Source organism: Labeo rohita, chromosome 3, assembly GCF_022985175.1.
Source record: "Labeo rohita strain BAU-BD-2019 chromosome 3, IGBB_LRoh.1.0, whole genome shotgun sequence".
Taxonomy (NCBI): Eukaryota; Metazoa; Chordata; class Actinopteri; order Cypriniformes; family Cyprinidae; genus Labeo; species Labeo rohita.
In genome coordinates, this window is record NC_066871.1 from 7,122,790 (window position 1) to 7,143,379 (window position 20,590).

The following is a 20,590-nucleotide window of genomic DNA, read 5'->3' on the forward strand; positions in this document are numbered from 1 at the left end:
AGCAGTTTCAAGATTCAGTCTCTCTAAACTCCTCCTTTCTGTGAAGCTGCTCTGCTCTGATTGGTCAGATTTCCCAGTCTCTTGTGATTGGTCTGCTGTGTACAGCGAATGTCAGAATGTCAATGATACGCCCACTGCCATAATTCCGTATTTTGAACTCTTGATAGAAAATATAAACATCTAAAATTTATCATACTGTCAGGTTGTGATTCAGTGGAGCCAGCTGGTCCAAATAAACTGGGTAGTGAGCAATCTTTCAAAAGGAAACTCCCCGAGATTACAAAAGCAGTCATCAGTATAATGTGTTTGAGGACGGCTCAAGTTGTTCGCAGCCAGCAAATGTAGAACATAGGCAAACATTATGCAAATGTGCAACAAAGTGGGATTCGAATTATTAACTTGTTCAGGCTATTCAGAATCGATGCGTATATTTGGTTGACAATAATTTTATTTATTGTGTACTTCCAGCTTTACAACTTACAACAGGTCATTTACATTTACATACAACTTCAGTACACACTGCACGAAAGGCAGTATTCAAAATGACATAATAGGGGCACTCTAAAGTGATACCCTTGTGGAAAAAGAAGCACACTTTAGAAATGATATGCTTAAGTGTGAACTAAATGTAATAGTTTTTGGACACTTAACTGCATGTTAATTGCAATTAAATGTAGTTTACATTTATATTAAATGCAACTGGCTTGAACTGTGATTTTTTTTTTGACCAACAATGAACATTCTGTGATGATTCACTCACCCTCTTGTCTTTCCAAACCTGTATGAGTTTCGTTCTTCAACTGAACACAAAAGAAGATATTTTGAAGACCAGTTTCTGGTCCCCAATTAACTTCCATAGTATTTTTCCAATGCTATCTCACAAACAAATCACATGCATTTTATGCAGGTGCTACTTCGTATGAATTCATTTGACCTCACTTGTACACTTTTGTCTAGACCGTAGTGACGGGTAGGTTTAGGGGCGGGCTTAGGTTTAGGTCATTCTTACAAATTCATACAAATTGGGGAACTTATAAAATATGTACGATAAAGCAGAAATCCACCTCGTAAAATATGTACAAATTGCCAAGAGATCGGGTTGTATTTTTTTTTTTACCCACATTCTTCGAAAAATATCTTGTGTTCAGCATAAGAAAGAAATTCATGCAGGTTTGGAGGTTAAATAATGATTACAGTTTTTTTTATTTTTGGGTGAAATATCTTTAAAAATGTGTTTATGGGTAAAGTAGGTTCCACTCATCAAGCATTCTAAGTCATTTGCATTTGCTACAGATTTGTGTTCAACTCACATAAATCTTAAATTCATTCAGTAGTTATTTGAGGTGATGCTGGAAAGCTGTTTCCCTCAGACGAAGCATTTTGAGATGTGCCAGAGGCCGCACCCAGACAGGTGTAGGTGACAGCTACAGGTAGATCTGTGAGAGCAGCACTTGGCTGAAGTGTACAGGTGAATAAAACAGACAGGTAGCGCACCGCCTTGGGTTTCACAACCTCTGATGAATGTGATTTGTAGACTTGGCTCAGGTTTGACTCTTGGCGGATATGCAGAGCATCAGCATGTTGCTTCTGGACTGGCTCCGGATATCCAACATGGCATCCAGCCACCTGCCCCAGGCCCCTTCATGATGCTGGGGGGAGGAACATTCCCTAGACCTCAGGAGTTTTCAGTGGAGAACAGCCTATTTTGTAAATGATTTGTTAACCAGGGTTTATTCTAGGCATGCTAGGCATGCTTTTTTCAGTTGCTGTCCTACTGATGCCCTTATAAACGCATTGACTTTGTGACCATTTAAGGTTGTTTGTAGGCATAATAGTCTGGTTTCCCATGGAATATCTCAAAACATTGGTATTCTTACTGAATAGCCCAGTTAGTTTGAAATGTTATTGGTTTAATGTCATAAATGTTGATGCACCTTTAATTGCATTTTATGATGGTCTCTGGAAGGCACACTTTGTTTTGAGAGCATTCAAGAACATGTTCACTATGAGTTGGTGGGTATCTTGGGAATGTGCTGAAAGAATTCTCACTCAGAGGAGGCATTTCTTCTCCTGTTCTCAAACCATTAGGCCACTGTTATTACTGTCATGTGAATTTCTTGGAGGTCAGAGGTCAGATATTTAACAGTGCTCTGTTTCACCCATTCCCTCTAGAATTTCATTCCATGTATTTGGTAAACAACTTATATTGTCACTTGGAGTGCAAGGTTTTATCTCATCTGTAAGTGCGTAGATATGACGCTTCATATTGTGACACTGCATTATGACATCTATAACTTTTGTAAGCAACATTTTTATAGTTTTGTTATTTTAATGTGTACAGTGTTTAACGTATTAAATGAAAAACTACATGGAATATTTATATGGAAATTTGTCACATTGCAGAGATATAAAATAATATACAAGTACAAAAAAGTTAAAAGGCTTATTTTTAAAAAAATTTTTTTTTTTAAAGAAGAAAATGGTGACTGGTTTAAAGAAATATATACGCATACACAAATACACAAATGTTCAAAAGTTTGGGTTCGGTACGATTTTATACAGCTTTTGAAAAGAGTCTATTATGCTCACTAAGGCTACATCTGTTTGATAAAAATACAGTAAAAAATACAGTCAAATATTATTACAATTTCAATTAAATGTAATTTATTCCTGTGATGCAAAGCTGAATTTTTAGCATCATTACTCCAGTCTTCAGTGTCACATGATCCTTCAGAAATCTTCTGATATGCTGATTTGCTGCTCACGAAACGTTTATTACTATCATTGTCGCAAACAGTTGCAGTGCGTATTTATTTATTTTTTTTGGAAACCGTGATGCATTTTTCAGCATTTTTTGATGGCTAGAAAGAACAGCATTCATTTGAAAATATAAATCTTTTGTAACTTTTGATGAATTTAATGTGTCCCTGCTGAAGAAATGTATTGATTTCTTTCAAAAAAGAGGTCTTACTGTCCCCAACATTTGAGCAGTGTATTTCAAAGGCACGGTCAGGGGCAATTCCTTGTTTTGTTAGACTTCACAATTGACTGCTTTTGGATTAGACAGCAGTCAGAATTATGGTTTGGGCTTAGATGTCAAGTCTAGATGTCTGACATTTGCAAGGCTGAACCCTGCTAGAGTCCTGTGATAATTGGGCTTATTCTAATGCAGATTACATGGCTGCTCAGACATATAAACACCACTGACTTACTGACCTGTTTCTGCATGCACTTATGTGTATATGTCTACAAATGTATGTGTACATGTTTATTTAAACGAGGGCATGAGAATACCGTATAGAAAGAAAAGAAACAGACATCGGCTCTCTCAAGTGGCTGTATTTTTCCGATCATCCATGTCCCACTTAGTTACACAGACAGATTTACTGAACTGTCAAATACATTTCACCTCAGACTGATGGACTTAAACCAGTAAACATTAACAGATGTGCCTGAGTTGGGTGGCGTGTTTGTGAGACAATGGGCGTTGAGCCGAAAACTTCGTTTATTTACAAGGCCTGTGTAATGTAATAAATGGCACAACATATTGACACAACCCTGTCTGAAGTACCGTTAAATGAGTACCTGATGTTTTCCATTGTGTTTGAGTCTCGGCTGGGTTTTAGCACTGCCTTTTTACTAGACTGTTGCCATGCTTTGAGCCAACCCAATATGAAGGCATCTGCTAAACAAATAAATAATGCCATAAAACACAGCACTGTTTTTTTTCAGGCAGGCAGTTGGTTGGCATGGACAAACTTTTCCCACATGTTTAATTAACAGAGGAAAGAAAGGAGGTCCATGGAAACAGGAGGGCAATTTAAATTTACAGTAGGATGCTTGTTTCAGCTGATAAGTCAAAGGTTGTGGTTAGTCAAAAGAAAGCTATATTAGAAAAACCTGTGCAATAATAGATTCACTAAAACTGTAATTCAGTAAAACATTAATAGTAATTATTTATAAATGCTATAAAGTGTTACAACTTACAACTTTCCTGTGCATACGTTTCAAGTGGTCGTAAACATTTTAGATGGAAGTCGGAAAGACATTTTTTTAAAAAGAGGCACTGGCAGGTGTCACCTGTCAGGTGTGTGTTTAACTGTCTTGGGCTAGACTGAGTGTCATAACTCTATCCCATAATGACACCTCAACTAGTAACCAGCTGTGGCCTTGATTTGAACGTGACTGTATCTTGAAGCTTCCAAGTAGATCGACACACTTTAAGCTGGCTGCAAATCAGCAAACTAACGTCAGCCAAACTCCCAGCTTGTTGTTCGATCTTGCTGTGACCCAAAGGGGATTGGCTTAGTGAATAATACAGCTGCAGAGCCATGAGGCTCTAGTTTGTGCTTTACATTCCTTGTAGTATTCCTAACTTTCAATACTGATACATGCAGCATTGAATAGCATCACAGCACCGAAGTTAAAGGGATAGTTCACCCAAAAATGGACATTCTATCATTAATTACTCCCCGTCAAACCTGTAAGACCTTCATTCATCCTCAGAATACAAATTAAGATGTTTTTGATGAAATTTGTGAGTTTGCTCTATAGACAGCAATGCAATTACCATGTTCAAGGCCCAGAAAGGTAGTTAGGACATTGCTAAAATAGTCCATGTGACATCAGTGCTTTAACTGTCATTTTTTGAAGCAACAAGAATACTTTTTGTGCACAAAGAAAACAAAAAGAACGAGTATATTCAGCAATTTCTTCTTTTTCTTGTCAGTCTTTAACACGCATTCTCAAGAGTACTCTGCCTCAGCCTATAAATGAAACTTTTTTTTCTCTTTTGTGTACAGCTAATCTGATCGATGTATTACGGGTACTGGAGCTGTCTGAAGACATGGAGGGAGTATCAGTAGAGGCCGGCCTGTGCACCGAGAGAAAGGACACATCAGAAACAGACATGGCTTACAGGATAGACAAAAAGATTCAGCTCAGCGCCCCAACAAAACAGTTCTTTCCAGGTATGGATTCTGTGAAATGCACTTTTACAATGCTACATTTGAGTCCATGAGGTTTTCTGAAGTGCAAAACCTACAGGCACATGTGAACAACGCTTTGCTGTTTTCTTTACAGATTCTGGCTTCCCTGAGAACTTCTCTCTGATGACTACAGTCAAGGCTAAGAAGAACTCTCAATTCTTCCTAGTGTCTTTGTATGATGAGCAGGGAGTCCAACAGCTGGGGCTGGAGATGGGCAGATCGCCCGTATTTCTCTATGAAGACCACCAAGGCCAGCCAGCTCCAGATCTCTACCCCATTTTTAAGAAAATCAATCTGGCTGACGGGAAGTGAGTGCTTTCGTGCGGTCCTTGTAGCCCTGAAGTGCTCTGAAATTTTCTTTGTTTGTAACCAATGAGCTTTGCCGTTCACAACCCATTTTATTTTTATAATCTGATGTGTTTCATGCGCTCTAAAAAATGGTGGGTTAAAAACAACACAAGTGGGTTATTTGGCAACCCTGTGCTGGATACATTTTGCACAGAACACATGCTGGGTTATTTTGATTCTGCAGGTTGGGTTAGACTCTTTTTATCAATCATGCTGGGTTGTTTTATTTAAGTCAGCTATTGTTTAAAAATTATTATACTTCTGACTTAAAATGGATTGGAAATTAAAAATCACACACAGAATTATAGACGCAACAGCAATAATCAAAAGATGAACATTTATTATTAAGCAAGAACACCCCATGGACAAAAATATAAGACAAATAAAATTTATTTGGATGAATACAGCATAGTTTGCAATATTACATACATTTAAACTCTTTTAACAAGCATTTTAGAAATAAAAATTGGAACGTTTAAAAGTAGATTTTTAATTTAAATGAATTCAACTATTCTCTGTAATCACTTTTCACTGAAGTAGCGCTAATTCTCATGCCGTGTGTTGGCGAAATCTAATCTGGTGATGGGCTGCTGTTCACTGGGGAAATATGAACCTCAGACCGCTGCCTCACGTTTCACTCGTAGCTAAAAGATGCCGTGACTGACACCATAAACTGCCCATAAACAAACAGTAGTGAGATTAGAGAACATATTTTACATCAAATGAAATTAAATTCAGTATTATAATGAATAAAATCATTGTTATGCAAGGCAAAAGGCGTTTCCATCATGCAAAATGACCGCTGCTGACGCAGCTGACTGAAATCTTGTCCTTGTATGTTTTGTTGCATAAAATAATATAATTTACAGCACAGTTAAGACTTTATAAATGAAATGAATAAAGTCCCCAATATTTAATAAAACATTAAAAATGACCCAGCAGCTCAGATACAGATAAACTACCCAGTACCTGGATAAAACAAATACTAAAAATAACCCTATAAAATGACCCAACAAGCTGAAACTAGCAAACTTTTTTTGGTCAAATTGGAAAATACTTAGTATTCCCCAGTTGGATATATTTAGCATTCGCTCTATTATGCACTATGAATCATGCCTTGCATTCATTAATACATTATTACGAGTAGACGGATTCTAACATGTATAATTGTTGGAGAATGAGAGCTATTTTAAAATGGCTCTTGCAGAATATAAATGCATTTTTCAGCTAGACTCCTGATCTGGCTATGGTTCCACCGCATCACAGTGTCCATTTATAGAATGTTCTTTCACATTTAAGCGACCCATAATCCAGCTCTAATAGCTGCTCCTGGAACAGCAGTAAATATCACTTTTAGCCCTGGGTTAGTACTGTGATAAAGCTCTGCTGTTGTTGACACTGATTAACCCTGCTGTCATCTCTTCTCAGATGGCATCGGATAGCCTACAGCATAGAGGGCAAGTCTGTTACGCTGTACCTGGACTGTAAGAAGGTGCAGACGCTGGAATTGATGCGTGGAGACAACCCTGCGGTCAGCACGGACGGAGTCGTCGTTTTTGGGACGCGGTTACTAGATGAAGAAGTATTTGAGGTACGAAATGGATGCAGCACAAAAATAGCCCAATTAGGGGGAGGTTAAAGTTTTCTTAAGGCAAGACACCACAGAGAGTAAAATTTAACTAATAGATATTATCGTACTTCCCCAGTCGATTACTCACAGTGTATTAAGTCTGTCAACAGTGAGAAATAAAATATTCACCATGTTTTTAGGAATTAAATGATACATAAATTAGTCAAATGTTATATGAACAAATTCCTTTGTAAAACAGTCTGAATATAGAGAGGAATAAAACAGGTATTAATGGTAGTGAACTTGAAATCTATAAATGAAAATAAATGATGCGTAAATGTATATTTTGAATGTTTCTTTCCACTATTCTGAATGAAGACAGGTTATGGAAACAAAATAGACCGAAATATCAAAACTGACCAAAGCATGGTCTGTAGTGTCTTGGCTTAAAGGAACACTCCACTTTTTTTGAAAATAGGCTCATTTTCCAACTCCCCTAAAGTTACACAGTTGAGTTTTACCATTTTCGAATCCATTCAGCTGATCTCTGGGTCTGGTGGTAGCACTTTTAGCATAGCTTAACATAGATCATTGAATCTGATTAGACCGTTAGCATCTCGCTCAAAAATGACCAAAAAGTTTCGATATTTTTCCAATTAAAAACTTGATTCTTCTGTAGTTACATTGTGTACAAAGACGGACGAAAAATTAAAAAAGACATGTTCCTGGATCAACATCTTTTGTTGATCCTGGATCAACATTACTGTCCAAAAATATAAACATAACCCAATCCCTACCTTAAACCTAACCATAACCATAATTGATTTTTAATATCAGAGGAAAATGATAGCTGATTAGGAAGGGTGTAGAAGAATCTAACTCTGATCATAAGCCTAAAACTGACATTTCCTGAAAAGTTATCCCTCAATTTTGATTGGTTGATTAAAATGTTGTTCCAGGATCAACTAGGATGTTGTACTTGGTGAAATCACGTTCACCGTTCCTAGCCATATCAGCTTAGAAAATCGCAACTTTTCATTTTCCGTCAGTCTTTGTACACGATGTAACTGCAGAAGAGTCAAGTTTTAAATAGGAAAAATATTGTCATTATATACGCTCATTTTTGAGCGCGATGCTATCAGTCTAATCAGATTCAATGATCTATGCTAAGATATACTAAAAGTGCTACCGCCAGACCCAGAGATTGCCTGAATGGATTCATTGGTAATGAGCCTATTTCCAAAAAAAGTGGAGTGTTCCTTTAAACAGTCCAAAATGTCCTGAATTAACATAATTTATGTACTTCCAAATGATAGTCCTTTAAAGAAGTCTCACAAAGAAATGTCTGGGTAATTTTAACCCTAAAATGTAAATATTTAATTACATTTATGACAATTAAAATTAATTCTGCTTTTTGGGATGACGATATAATGAACAAACAATGATTCTCATTACATTCTTATTAATTTAATATGGCAATTATGAATTAAATGCATAATAATATAATGACGTACAATAGTTTGCAATGTAAGTGATACATATTTATTCATTTACATCATTATTTTTTGCATTACGAAGATCATTTGTGCTCGTGCCTGGGTGAAATATGACCCATACGTGTTCTGCACTGGCTTTGTGAGCTTAATAGACTTTCTTGTGCTTATTAACACATTCTCTGTGCTGCAGTTTCATATTCCCCCAACCCTTTTCTCTTCGACTTCTTCATAAATGCTGCAGTATTTGCTCATCATACTCCCCTGCGACTCTCAAATAAACAGCAAACAAGATATTTCTCTTGAGAGGTGACAGGGAATCTCAGATCAGCATAATTTGAGTTCATACAAAATTCATATATATTTATGCCTCTGCCTTTGCTTTATGGAATAAGCTGTGGCAGTCTGTTTGTTTTATGTTTAATTGAATAGTTTGAAATAGAGTGGATCAGAGGCAGTTGTCTGGGCTGCTAAAATTGGGGTCTTGTCTCCACAGAGAGGAATAAACAGGTGCTGTTCAGGCTTGTTTCCACTTCTAGAGAATACCTGGAAGTACCACCCTGCTCACCTGTCAATTAGTGCTGTCTGAATGAGCACACATTCACTAATATTTGTTTTCTATAGATGACCTTTTGCTCTTTGTACTTTATCCAGTTTTATTTAATTTAAATTTAATTTCATTAATTACTCACCTTCATGTCGTTCTAAACCCGTAAGACCTTTGTTCATCTTCAGAACACAAATTAAGATATTTTTAATGAAATCCTGCATAGACATAGAATACCACTTTCAAGGCCCAGAATGATATAAAGACATTGTTAAAATAATCCATGTCACATCATTTTATGAGGCTACAAGAATTTTTGTGCACAAAGAAAACAAAAAAATTCATCAAAAATATCTTAATTTGTGTTCCAAAGATGAACAAAGGTCTTACGGTTTGGAATGACATGAGGGTGAGTAATTAATTAATTAATGATTTTTTTTTTTCATTTTTGGGTCAACTATCCCTTTAATGCATTAAAAACTGTTGTTGTGTGTATTACCAAAGCCTTTTAAAGGCTTATCATTACGCAAAGCAACTGAGATGTTGAAGGCCCAGAAAAGTAGCAAGGACATCAGTGGTTCAACCATAATGACACTATTAGAATACTTTTTGTGTGCAAAGAAATATCCTAATATCTTAAAAATATCTTATCTTATTTTCGAATGAACGAAGGTCTTATGGGTTTGGAATGACATGAGCGTGAATAATTAGAATTTTCATTTGTGGGTGAACTAACCCTTTGATAAAGATCATGAAAGAACTAACCATGTCAGATTCTTCCAAAACAAATCAAATTTTGGTTGATCCTGTTCTCAAAACTTGAATGGTTCATTCATGAATCTGATCCTGTTAAATCATTGACTCAGTCCAGTTGAAGTGGGTAACAGCTAGTGGTTAACTGTGGAAGATAAACAAGTCTCTTTTAAGCCAAGAACTGTCAGTTCAAAAGACCATAAGATCACTCATAGGAAGTTTGGAAAGGCATAAAGATGATAGTTTTTTTGGATAACTAATTCCACTATGCTGCTGATCTCCATTATCATCACTGCAAAGGGCCAAAGAGCATCTTTTCAAAATGTTGCCATTTTCTTAAACTTCAACATTTGATAAATATTGGGTATTTGGTTTCACTGTGCAGTGTGTTTGGGTTCACATCTGCCTTTATGACTCTCTCAATGTTATTATAACATTGAGATGAATAAGATGATAAGTTTGAACATGCACGGAAACTCCATGTCTAATCTCTTGTTTCTTGTGCTTGATGTTTCTGGCTAAATGTAGATTAAAGTTGAAGTCCCATCACTGCTCTTGGCTGTATCCTCATGCTTATGTGTGCTGGATTTTTGGCACGAGGAGGGCTTGCACTGCAGAACACCCTCAGGACGTCAACTAACATTCTGGCCAGTGTGGTTTTATGTATTTCAGGCCACAAAAATACTCAGAGGGAATGCTATTGTCAGTCTACTGGACATTTAAGGGTCCTCTATCTGCTTCCACCACAAAAAAACAGATGTTTCTTTAGGTCCAGTGTAGCACACGCCACATGTCCTCCAGCCGCCCACTGCAATAACTTTACCTCCACAACTCCACCCACCCAATACCGCTGTTTGCCTTTAGCTGTTTTAGCCGAAACACCACCCAGAGAAACACAATACCTATCCCATTCCATTCCATATGTCCTAAAATCCATCCCAAAACAATGTCCCATTGTTAACAAATCCTGTTAAAGGGGTCATCATGTAAAAGTTCATTAATGTGTGGGCATCTGATGACCCCTTTAAGAGCTTGCTTCACTATGACTGTATCTAAAAAGTCTTTTCAGACAAAGATTGATCATTGTATGTCCCCATCCAATGTTTGCGTGACATCCTGCCAGTCCAGTTCATTTTTAATGGCAGCGTTGATGTTTCATTTTGTCCCACAATCTTGTGTGTGTCGTTTGGTGGTTGGTTAATAAAAATAACATCTTAAAGCAGAATTGTTAGAAACAAATTAATGATTTGAGATAAAATTCATTATGTACATTTTTTCCAACCTGATGATTCAATTCCTAGTGGGAAAAAAATATTTTAGTCATTAATTATTCACTTAAATGACTAAAAATATTCCCAGGCTAACCAGACATGACATGATGATGACTTGGAACGTGGCCTGAAGTCAGTTTCCTTTAATAAATGTGTCAAGTCATTGACTGTCTGGGCAGCAAGGCCTTTAGTTTTAGTCACTGTTGCTGCATAACATCTCTATTTGTGCCATGATTAAGAGTCTGTACCACGTCTTGTGTTTTTAAAGAAAAGAACAAAATCTCATCCTTCTTCGTTGTGCTTTTCAGAGCAGCCGTGATGAATGATGACTAATTCCCCTCATTTTTCTTCCTCTCGGGGTCCACTCCCCATTCATTCTGATGCTTCCAATAGAGCTGCATCTGTGTCACTGGGTCAGTGTGATCTGGGTGAGGCTGCTACTGGGGGATGTGTAGGTTTGTCCCAGTCTGAAGCCAGTTCCCAGGCCCTGGATTGAGGGGGAATCCAGAGGGCTTATATTCCGGTCCAAATCTTTCAGCGTGGGAGAGCTCCTCGGGAGCCTGGGGACTATGGTCAGAGCTAATGTGTCTATTGCTTCCAGATTTTTACAAATTGCTAAAGAGCTGGGGAAGACTTTCTGATCTAGAGAAGTGAACTTGAACACAAACACAAAACACAAAAACAGCAAATTATCCACATCTTAAGTTATTTCTAAGACTTTTTTGTTTGTGCTTCAAGATGCAGATAAGATCCATAATATCCAGTTCATGTCTGGTCCACTGATTCTAAATGGTTTTAAACATGCAGAAACCAAACTGTGTTAACTGGCTTGTTGAGTCCTTGAGTTGTCAAGCGTGAGACTCTAATATCAGCCGACAGATAGATAGAGGGGAAGATCAGTGGAGTGTAATTAGTTGGCTAGGTGTACTGATTTATTTTCCCTTTAAGATCCAACATATGTCAGATTAGTGTGAGAAATGTTGTGGTTTGGCTGTTCTCGTCTGCCGAATGAGTTTGTGTGGTGTCTTGGGTATTGCCAGTTTTTGACCTCTTGTTCTTCCACCCACTGATGTACTGGCAGGACCCCAGCAATGAGTCAAAGATTCTCCATTGGCCTTATGATGAAAGATCTCTTTATTGTGAATATATATATATGTGTGCTCTATGCTAATGTCTGAAAATTAGGCTGTTAAAAGTGACTAAATAATTTAGTGGATTTATGGCTGCCTTTCAGTAGGGGGCGTTCTCTCCTATGCTATTGCATCTTGATTTCAGATATGCATTAGGTTTAAAAGATATTTTCATTTAAGAATTCAGTATAGATTTAAACCTTGCAAACATTTTCAATGCATTTATCACATAAGTTCACACCGGTGTTTGTGTCTATGGTAATTGAGCTGTTTTACATACATTTCGGTTGTTTACAGATATCTGTTCATCCAAACAGATTTTACTATAATATAATTAATTACAAAAATAAATATAGATGTTGCTTGCAACATATTTAATATATTTTTAATATATTTTTGAAGCTACTTTTGAATGAGTAAGATGCTTTTTGCAGCTAGATGGTAATTTTTACTTAAAGGAATTAGTGGATTAAGAGGATAAAAAGATTAATTTCATGTGCTTTACAAAGAAATACAGAGAATAAAGAACAAAGAACAAAGAAAAATGAATAGAAATAGGACTAGAAAATAAAATATGCACATAATCCTAATTCCTAACTGTATGCTTAAAGTGATAGTTCACCCAAAAATAAAAATTCTGTCATTAATTACTCACCCTCATCTCGTTCCAAACCTATAAGTCCTTCGTTCATCTTTGAAACACAAATTAAGATATTTTTAATGAAATCCAAAAGATTTCTGACCCTGCATACTGGGTCAGACAGCAGTGCAACTGACACGTTCAAGTTCCAGAAAGGTAGTAAGGACATCGTTAAAACAGTCCATGTGACATCAGTGGTTCAACCGTAATGTAATGAAGCTATGAGAATATTTTTTGTGCACAAATAAAACAAAGATAACAACTTTATTCAACAATTTATTCTCTTCCGTGTCAGTCTTCAACGCATGTTCATGACAGTACCATGCACGAGACATGAGGGTGAGTAATTAATGCCAGAATTTAAATTTTTGGGGGAACTATCTCTTTAATATTCTGAAAATGGCTCCATTAAACTTTCTTGATTAGTCACATTCAATTATGAATGACATGAATCACATAAATGATGTAGGCTATTTACCATTCAAAACAGCTAAATTTGACAAAAACATTTAATGATATGGGATATTTCTGTTAGTTGTTTAACATTTTCATCTTAAAACAGTTGTCAAATATTATATTTTTTAAACTACTTTTCACTTACACTCTTTTACCATTAAAACTCAAGCATTGTGATGGAATTCATGCTCATTATTGTCCATCTCAGTCATTTTGAAATCGATGAGACTGCTGTGGCAGACCACCCTCAAATATATAATGTTTTGTCATTCTAACAACAGCCAAACAACTGGGGGTCAATTTGGCCATATCTCAGTATTGGGAGAAGACATGTCCCCTTCAGTGTCTGCTGTGGTTATAGCACTAACCCCTTGGTTAGGACCTGATTTCAAGCTAGATGTGTAGTCATTTTTGACATTTGCTTCCTCTTTACTGGGACTAGTACTACATTGCTTCCCATTACACTTTCCATCACTTTATTTTTATGCGCATTTTGAAGTGTTGCATCAGAAACGAGTGATGGAAATGGCAAATTTAAAAAAAAAATTGCAAAAACGTTTTTTACGCTTGAGGTGGTTTTTGACTTGTGCGAAAAAGAGGTTCATGTGAATAATGGGAGATGGAAATGCATTTTGCAAATAAATTCCTCCATATGCATCAAGTCATGTGACTTTGCGCTATGGAACGGCATAACCTGAACTTGTTGCACAGCATGTGAAATGTTGGTCATTCTGAAATGACCAAGCAAAGTCTGTCATCAAAGTATTTCTGTATAATTGCCATCCAGCGCTGTCTTACCATCATTGCAGGCATCCACCTCCGAAAGCAATGACTTCATTTATTGTGTTTTGTCTGCTCGCTCTGAGGTGAAAGTCGTTTATTATAAAATATGAAATATGAAAATTTTATATTCAGTGGCTTCTACTTTTTATAATGATATTTAGTGCCAGGTTATCAGGAAGTGACGATTTTGTTCTCTTTGACTCATTGGATGAAAACGGTGCTTATTTGCTTTATGTGATATCTTATTTATGCACATTAGTTAAATTTGCAACTTTGGATGCAAACCCGGCTACTGCTGCTTTAATTTCTTAGTGGGCTGATGCTGGTGCCAGAGTTTAGTGACTGGGATTGCAGTCAAATACAGTCTTTTGGCTGAAGCTGAAGCCCTATAATAGCAATATATGAGATAGAACAAATTTATGAACACTTAGAAGTCTAAAAAGTGTGAAAATATATTTTTGAAATGAAGATTGCTTTTCCTGTAGCATAAACTTTAATTTGCTTCCAAAGTGCCAAATGCTATATGCAAATAAAATACATTCGACAAGTTTTACCCCAATTTCATCAGTGTTACACAAGTTGTTTTTCATCTTAAATTACTTTTCTGCTTTACATCAGCATGTTCTCCGGTTATACAATGTTAAGCGGGGTTTTATTTCTCTTTGATCACAAGAATTACACCAGTACAGTGAATATTACCGAATCAATGTGTGTGTTACAGGGTGAGATCCAGCAGCTCTTGCTCGTGGATGATCCTCAGGCTGCGGCTGACTACTGCCAAGATTACATTCCCGATTGTGACAGCCCTTTGCCCTACAGTACCCAAAGACTGGCTCCTGAAGAGGTTAGTGATTTCCCTGTCGGTTTGGCTCCCCACATAGTCAAAAAAAGCTCATTGTCTTCTTTTTTTGTTGTTTCCATCTGATTTATTTCACATTTACATGACATCTTGTTTTTCTGCCCAGATTTATTGGTCCATTCAGTTCGTCTTGTATTATTCTCCAGACTCCTCATGTTTTAGCATTTTAAATATCATGTGCGAACAGAGAATGAAACGCTTGTTTTCCCAATGAACTTTGAGCAAGCAGCCTTGCAGTTTTTCAGAAAATTGCAGAACTGTATGAAGACATAATTTGTTCCAGCTTGGCCAAAAACGTCTTCCTCTTTGTGGAAGAGCCCTGTCAGAACTTTCTTTGACTGGTTGAGCTGCCTTGGCTTCTCAATTCCACATTTACATTTATCTGTTTGCACTTTTTACTGTTCTGGCTTCTGGGCTCGGCTCCCAGAGCACTCATCTGAGCCAGCCAATAAACAGCACAGGCATGCATATGAATAAAGTTGCTTGTCGCTTAGTGCAAAAGCAACAAAACACACTAGCTCTGGGAACTGACCAATATATATATTTTTTGTATGACAAATATTTTTTTTTTTGTATAAATTTTTACCTGCAAATGTGCATAAAAGATTGTTTTCTTTTATTTATGCTTTTTGATATAATAATAACAAAACAATCATTAGACTGCAACAATAAAATATGCGAAAATAAATTTTAAAACAATAATAATAACTAATAATGAAAAAACTAGTATTAAATAATAATACAAAATTAAAATACTTATATATTGATGAATTTATTCTGATTAAATAATACAGTATGGTATATGTAATATTATATAAACAAATACATAAACTTTTGTTCAAAAGTTTGGGACCAATAAGATTTTATTCTATAAAGAAATTTATACGTTTCTTCACCAAGGATGCATTAAATTGATCAAAAATAAGAGTAAAGATATTTATAATGTTACAAAAAAATTTCTGTTTCAAATAAATGCTGTTCTTTTGAACTCTGTGTTCATCTGTGAATCCTGAATCCACAAAAATATTAAGCAGCGCTACTACTTTTAACACTGATAATAATAAGAAATTTTTCTCAAGCAGCAAATCAGCATATTAGAATGATTTCTGAAGAATCATGTGACACTGAAGACTAGCGTGAAGATGCTGAAAATTCAGCTTTGCGTCACAGAAATAAATTATATTTTGAAATATAATAATTTTTTAATTAACAATTTGAAATTGTAATAATATTTCACATTATTGCTGTTTTCACAGTATTTTCGAATAAATAAATTCAGCTTTGGTGAGCATAAAAGACTTCTTCTAAAATCATACATGACCCAAACTTTTGAATAATAGTGTTTATACACATACCACGGAATTTATGGCTTAAATGATGGGTTCAAAATATTCTGTATTCTTAGCAAAGATGACATTTTTATAATCACATTTTTTCTTAATTGTTACAGCCTAGGGAGCAAGAAGCTTTCTACATGATGCAAGAACATTTCTTTGTCTTTAAATTAAACAACGTGGCCCGTATTTGTATTCATAATGTGATATTTTTTTTATGTGGACATTTCGAACATGTTTTTTCGATTGTGATGATTTGTGTTTGTTGTGAACATGCACGTGCGGGTGAGTCAGCCCAGTGAGTAATCATGTCAGTGGGTTAGCATTTCTCTGCGGCCTTCTGGGAGGAATGCTTAAGGTCATCGTACATTCATTTCTCCTCACAGCTCCCACGCCCGGTTTTGTGCAAGTGTGCTGAATGTAAATGTCTGCGTGTGTCTCTCTCCAAGTTGGCTCAAGGAAAAGTGTCTATCGGCAGCCGTTCAGAGGTAGAGCCAGTTGGCTTTCAGTTCCCACAACAGCTGAGAGAAGAGGGACTAATGGCGAGATTCATCAGCATTGCTCACATTACTGACCTATTACCAGAGCTCACACTGATCCGATTCTATCCTGCTCGACTTGGCATCTCAACACCTCGCTTTGGTTCTCACATTATTCATATAATCGCCCCCCGACTGGCCTCATCAAGCCTATTCAGTCAGGGCCTCTCATAATAGCCTGTAAGCAGCTCAACTCCGACCCCTTGAATTGTGGGCTGATAATGTAGCGCATTTCCGAATTGAGAACAAGTTGAACTTTGACCTAATTTGCAAAAAGAGTAATACATTGTCTAGTAGAATCAATCAGCTAGCTTAATTTTAGATTCAATTATGTAGAGAGCCACTCATACACATGTCAGTTAGGGTTGGGCCAATAGACGATGCCATAATCCATTGCCAATGGCTGACAGATATCATGACAACCTGGCTGCAAAAAACAGCTTAATCATACTATATCGCCCAGCGCCGAATCTGAATGCCGTGTTCAGAAAGGAAATGATAAAGTGAATAAATACGAGATGGTAGGAAAAAATATATTTCATTGCTTTCTCTCGCAGTTATATCGTTGAATAATTATACTGTGTATAAATTGCGGGCATCGGGGAGCCGCTATTAATATGCGGGGCATTGAAATTTTGAATGCACACTCGTGGTTTACTTTCACTTTCGAGATTTGCGATCACACATATTCTGTGTTTACTACGGAGCAGCAGTACTTAGCATGCATTGTACAAGATTAGATGTTTGTCAGTGGTGCAAATCATTCACCATCATCCTATCAGTCATGTCTCCTTACTAAGACTGCATTTTAGTGCCACGTTTAAAAAAAAATCTAAGTTTACGAGATTAAAGTCGTAATATTTTGAGAATAAAGTCGAAATACTACAAGAATAAAGTCCAAATACTATGAGAATGAAGTCAGAGTGTTTCGAGAATAAAGTGGAAATGTTTCGAGAATAAGTTAAAATATTTTGAGAATAAAGTCAAAATTACAAGAATGAATTCGTAGCAATTACAAGATTAAAGTTATAATATTGTGAGAGTATATTCTTGCCTATTTTGCATGCAAATTGCCCAGATTGGGAGCACCGGGAGATATTCCAAAGTTTCAGCTTTTAAAATCTGTCAGTTTTATAGCGAAACAATGTCAACAGTGTGTTTTTCACGCTCTTTAATGTGGCATGACAGATCGCTGTAATCACCTCAGTTTAAGTGGCATGTTAATCAGTCATCTTTCTAAAACAGACATTTGTTTAATTAAATTAGGCTTTACTGTTTTTTTCATTCCTTCTGATGTTCCTTCATGTTTATATTGTGCTATAAACTTGAAATAAAGAGGAAAAACACATTTATAAATTGTATTTCGTTATAAAACTGACAATTTGAAAGCTGAGCTGTGTTATATTAAAAGCAACAAAGCACAAAATTATTGCGATTACTGGGTGGCTGACACTACAAATAATGAATGGAAGACTTTAAATATTATTTCCAATCATTTACTGTATTATACCATGAGTAAAACATCTTGTGAACAGTCACATATACCTCAGAAAAGACAACAATATAACTCATGTTAACAAGTTGGAGTGCACTTAAACTTTTAGACCGGTTTGTTGTTGTTTTTAAATTAAATACGTATGAGGAATGAAAGGTTGGACGCCACAGGCTTTTTTGTGGAGTAGGTAGTGGAATTTTTACAAAGAAAACATTATAATGAAACAAATGTCTCATTGTTATCGAAACGACGATTGATTCACATGAATACAGCGATCTGTCCTGTCACATTAAAGAGTATGAAAGCTGAGACTTTGTTTTATATTAAAACTACCAGAAGCACAAAGCTTGTTAGTATTATTTGGTGAAATATTATTTCCAAGCATACTGTGAGTGTATCCCTGTGTGGGTAACACATGGTATGATTTCTGATAATAATCTTACATATATTCAAATAAATAACAGTGTCTTGGCAACTTCTCCCGTGCTCCCAGTCCATTTGCATGCACAGGTTATACTCTCAAAATATTATACATTTAATTGCTATGATTTTATTCTTGTAATTTTGACTTTATTCTTGAAAACATTATGACTTTGTTCTTGAAACATTTCTATTTTATTCTTGAAATTTCGTCTTTATTATTGAAACATTTCGATGTTATTCTCAAAACATTTCGACTTTATTCTCAAAACGTTTCGACTTTATTCTCAAAGCATTTTGACTTTATTCTTGTAATTTCGACTTTATTCTCGCAATATTTTAACTTTATTCTCGTACTTTCGACTTTATACTCTAAATATTATGACTTTAATAGCATTTTTTTAACATGGCACTAAATGCCGTCGTACCTCACTCACGTAAGTGAAATTTTATGTACTGTAATTTAACAGACTACCACTAGCAAGCAGGTAATCATGTCCCTTTAATGGCTCCGTAGAACGTTATTAGTTTTCTGTGCCTTTCTGAATTAATTTTTTTTACCCCCACCCCCATGATGTTTCACTGTATACATCGTCAGTGTGATTTACAAGTTGTGCAGTCCTGCTGTCTTGAACTTTGTAACAATTTTACTTCTCTTCATCTATACCCAACCTCCAACCCCTTGCGGCATCTATAAAAGGCCAAACCCATCCATAATCTCGATGACATCATGCAAGGAGACGAGCCTGTGGAACCAAAGAAACGTTCCAAAAAAGACCGCAAAGGCAAAAAGAACAAGAAAAACAGAGACAGGAAAGGCAAAAAAGAATCTCGTAAGAAGAAAAAGGAGGCAGAAGCTCTTGAAGAAGGTTTCCTTGAGGTGTCCTCTAAACTGCCGGAATATTTGGCTCAGGAACCTCATCGAGGAACTTCACCAGCTGCAACGGAGCAGGCGAATCCACCTGCAACAGAACAGCCCAAGTCACCAGTACAGTCTCCAACAACAATGCTCGATCCGATGGACTCCATACCTGACATGCCTACCCATGAACCTGACACCTTTCAGGATGAACTCACCATAGCCACTGCAAAGCCTGTGATGGATCTTGAGGACCAGTCTGTATTGACAACAGCAGTTTCTGAGTCTCCAAAGATGGAGGTGGAGGTAGAATTGCCAGTGTGGTTGCCCTCGTTCTCCTGACCAATCACTGACTCCCTCTCACACGTTTTAACCACCAGTCATCCATCGTACTAACCAGCCTTTGCCATTCTAACCTCCCCAATAACAGCACCAAAACTCTTCTTCCCAGGCTCATAAAAGAACTAGAATGTAGTCATAGTTTATAGCTTCAGTGAGACGTGTTGACTCAAAATGCATATGGATTATGGCTCATTGCAACAGTGACACTTTGATGTCTGTCGCAAGTTGAGTATGAGACATGATGCATATTTTATTCAGGTTTTGGCATAGAGTTACACTTTTATTTGTTGACTTGGCACGCTTTATAGATTGAAACCAAAAGATGCGCACCCAGACAGAATGAAAAATAGGACTGTGTCTAACATAAATCCATTTTCATGCATCTCTTTGATACGTTTACCTCAGACAGTTCTGATAAATGTAGTTTTTACTGTGTGAATCAAGCTCTGCTGAGGTAAAACTCAGATGCCAATATCAGTGTGCCAAGTTTGCTCACCCTTCCTTTCATGCTGTTACCGCTGCCACCAGAACATACGGCTTTTGTGCTGACAGTCTCCTGTTGTTAATAAAACCACCTTCCCCACAGTAACCAGCTCAGCAGTATTTATGCCTTCAAGCCTGCTTTGTAACCAAAACATTTCTGTGAACTCTGCTAACATTTTATTTAGCCAACAGTGACCTGGAGATCTGAAGCACAGTTGGGCCAGAAACATATTCTATGCAAGTACACAAATGCCTGGCCAGCACATTTCAAGCGCACAGT

At 36.6% G+C, this 20,590-nt stretch overlaps 1 protein-coding gene across 2 annotated transcripts in view; it reads left to right on the top strand.

Moving 5' to 3' along the window:
* Positions 1 to 20,590, top strand: part of col5a3a (collagen, type V, alpha 3a) — a 67,484-nt gene that overhangs the window by 7,891 nt on the left and 39,003 nt on the right. The window contains exons 2-6 of one of the 2 annotated variants that reach the window (XM_051106469.1): positions 4,803 to 4,970; positions 5,083 to 5,296; positions 6,765 to 6,927; positions 14,701 to 14,823; positions 19,327 to 19,791. In XM_051106469.1, coding sequence (XP_050962426.1) covers positions 4,803 to 4,970; positions 5,083 to 5,296; positions 6,765 to 6,927; positions 14,701 to 14,823; positions 19,327 to 19,791 — 1,133 coding nt within the window. The remainder of the gene's footprint in view (positions 1 to 4,802; positions 4,971 to 5,082; positions 5,297 to 6,764; positions 6,928 to 14,700; positions 14,824 to 19,326; positions 19,792 to 20,590) is intronic. The other variant, XM_051106470.1, reaches the window with a different exon arrangement.